This window comes from Amphimedon queenslandica, unplaced genomic scaffold, assembly GCF_000090795.2.
Source record: "Amphimedon queenslandica unplaced genomic scaffold, v1.1 AMPQUscaffold_9062_Cont18999, whole genome shotgun sequence".
Lineage (NCBI taxonomy): Eukaryota > Metazoa > Porifera > Demospongiae > Haplosclerida > Niphatidae > Amphimedon > Amphimedon queenslandica.
This window is the reverse complement of record NW_003550666.1, coordinates 1-3,124: the sequence shown is the minus strand read 5'-3', so window position 1 is coordinate 3,124 and position 3,124 is coordinate 1. Positions and strand designations below refer to the sequence as shown.

Below are 3,124 nucleotides of genomic sequence, written 5' to 3'. Positions count from 1 at the left end.
CACTATAAACACCAAATATGTCTCCTTCCTGGAACTGCAGTGGAGTCTGAGGAATAAACTCATAGAGATTAGTACCAATCATTGTATTAGCATTAACTAAACTAGATCCTATTTTATTGTAGTTATTGGGACCCAGTTGACGCCATATTTGGAGCTCAGATTGAATAGCAGTGTTTCCCCTATTGTTAGCTCCAAGGATCCATTTATTAACTGATCCATTACATGAGAATACAATCCATGGATAAATGTGTTGGTGTTGGCCATAGAAAGATTGTGATCTTTGTACTTCAAGTGCTTTCTCTTTAATAAATGAAGGATTGATTGAATTGGTACTATTAACACAGTATCCATCTAATGATAGTAAAATAATTCAATGATACAGTGAGTGTGTGTCTTACCTGTTACTGGATATACTAATATCAACTGATTTGTGTCTGGACTTTTAGTTAAGTCAACAGATGTATCACCATAGCCAAACTCTTGGCTAACTGCTGTTATACCACTGATATAATAGACTCTAACAGCACTGTTTGCCTGTCCTTGTTGTGATACAGCTAACAGGTCTCCACTCATTACTGGTATAGGAGGATTGAGTGGATATTCAAACACTCCACTAGTACTGACATTAGAGGTAGAATAATAAATAGTTCTCTCACTACCAGCCACTAAAGTATATTGATCACTATCATTACCATTAGGTCTAAAGACCTGGACACTGGGATAGAGTGTACCACTTCTTGAAACTTCTCTTATATTAATACCCAATATAAGACTGGTTATATTAGTAGATGAACAATTGAACTGATACTCTTGAAGGACTCTCAGTGTATTACTACTCACATATGTTTCAGGTAGATTCATTCCTATTCTCTGTGCTCTGTATGTCACTAGCGGTAGCTCCATAAACCTCTCTGTACATTGCTCAGTACCTATTAGGATAATATATAAGATAGTAAGTAGTAACATCATTTTAAAGTACGTTTTGGTAGAAGGACAAAAAACAGCAGAAGGGCCCTACACAGCATCTTTATTTTTAATGATATTCATAGCTTTGATCACATGAGTGACATAAGCAAGTAGCTTTTGTTGGAAGCTTTGCAGTTTACAAGCTATTCACAATTTCTTGTAAAATTTACAAATGCAAGATTTGTGAAAATTTTGCAACTCAAAAATATTTCAGTATAATGGTATTGATAGTATGCATTCAAAATAAAAAGGAAACAATGAGTCAAAAGATAAAGTACCGTATAAGTGGTTTTTTTCGAGGGTTGCAAATTTCGCGAATTTCGCGGATTCCCTCCTAATTCGCGAAAATAAAATCCGCGAAAATCAATTTAATACGGTACCCGCATGGCACACGTGGTAGGATTCGCGAAATTAAAATCCACGAATTGGAATTTTAGCAGATTTCGCGAAATATAATTCCCTCGAAAAAAACCACTTATACGGTATTTATTTTAATACCATATGTACTCATTCTATTAATAGCTGTTGTGTTGATTTTCTTTATCTGTATCATAAAATTGAACACTATCATACAGATGAGTGTCATCTATTGCACTGGCATATTCTGGGTTAGGCTCCAATGTAGTATCACTATAGCATTAACTGGATTGCCCTGCAGTTTAGTAGTAGTACTGTATAAAAGAATTGTTCATGAGATTGTCATTTGTAAAAGTAGGTAAGACCTTCAAAAATAATTCTCAGTTCATCAAGATTACTTTTAGATGATAATTTTCTCTAATACATGCTACCCTTGATGCTACTATTAGACACGTACATATAAACTTTTGTTGGCGGAAGCTTTTGTTTAATAGAACATATTGTCTTTGCTTTTGTACAATCTAACTATATCTCAGGTGCATATACCCATTCAAATTTTTAAAAAAGAAGGCAATAAATTTATAAAGGAAATATTAATTTCAATACTACATGTACTCATCATTACACAGCACAAAAATAAAGAATAAAGAATTAATTCTAAAACTATTCAATCAGTAAAACAAGATGTGTACATGTACAAATAACTCAATAAATTGCATTACAAAGAGAGGAGACAATATAATAAGAATAGAGGCTAAAAATTAATTGTGCTGTATAAATTAGAGCTATTGTTGTTCACATAAGTATACAGAGTATCATCATCCACTGATACTGTGTTTCTAGTACTAGCATATGCTGGATTATCCTGTAGTGTTGTAGATCCAGTAGTTGTAACATATGCTGGATTATCTTGTAGTGTTGTAGATCCAGAAGTAGATCCAGTAGTTGTAACATATGCTGGATTATCCTTCAGGGTATCAATATTAGTATCATGATCATCATTTGTAGATGTTGTTAAGATCTTTAAAGATGTGCTTAGTTCCTCAGGATTACTTTTAAATGATGATTTTGATCTTTTCCTCACACAAACAATAATAATACATGCTATTATTAGTAGACATGTACATACAAGAATTATACAGACCACTGCCACTATAATTCCACCAACTAGGAATGATGCACTTGATTGAGTGGTTGGAGTGAGTGGTACAGCTAAATAAGGAAATTAATAATATAAAAAGTAATGGCTTACTTGATGATATGACAAATGTACTAGTGGAGGATATTAAGGAATTAGTCGGCTTTATCGTGCTATGTGTGGGTGAGGGACTAGGTACTTTGGCTGTCAGTCTGTCGTTCATTGTTTCAGTAGCAACATTTAGTAAAGTATCATGAACATTGATTGATTCATTTGACAATTCATGTGAGAATGATGATGAGGAAGAGAGCATATGTGAAAAAATAGTAGGAGAAAGGAAAGTCTTAGACTGAAAGTATAAACTAAAATGGTTATAAAACAAGATCCTACTTACTAAAATAATTGAAACAGAAGCTTCCAAAATATTTTCAGTTATACTTGATGTTATTGCAACACTTGGTTGGGTAGAAGCATCTAAGAAAAAGAAACAATAAATACAAACATGATGATATACATACTGATCTCCACAGTAACTAATGGAAAGTCATTGTTTACTGTTATAAGTGTTTCAGATATTGTTGATAGAGGAGAGTCTAGACTATTACTGATTCGTAGGTTAGTTGGTCCATTCAATCTCTGTTCATATAGAACTAGTCTCTCTCC

General features: G+C 33.3%; 1 protein-coding gene across 1 annotated transcript; it reads right to left on the bottom strand.

Moving 5' to 3' along the window:
* Window positions 1–2,011: 2,011 nt before the first annotated feature.
* LOC109591053 (uncharacterized) lies at window positions 2,012–3,096 on the bottom strand. The gene is made up of 4 exons (XM_020006862.1): window positions 2,980–3,096; window positions 2,856–2,935; window positions 2,576–2,810; window positions 2,012–2,535 (listed from the first exon to the last, which is right to left on the bottom strand). Exons 3-4 carry the CDS (start codon window positions 2,772–2,774, stop codon window positions 2,078–2,080), a joined length of 657 nt encoding a protein of 218 aa, XP_019862421.1. The 5' UTR covers window positions 2,775–2,810; window positions 2,856–2,935; window positions 2,980–3,096; the 3' UTR covers window positions 2,012–2,077.
* Between the last annotated feature and the right edge of the window lie 28 nt (window positions 3,097–3,124).

Excerpts from the sequence above, each read along its gene's own strand:
- LOC109591053 (XM_020006862.1), bottom strand. The coding sequence starts at position 2,774 with ATGCTCTCTTCCTCATCATCATTCTCACATGAATTGTCAAATGAATCA. Across the intron at positions 2,536-2,575 it reads TACATTTGTCATATCATCAA|CTGTACCACTCACTCCAACC; the intron begins GTAAGCCATTAC and ends TTCCTTATTTAG.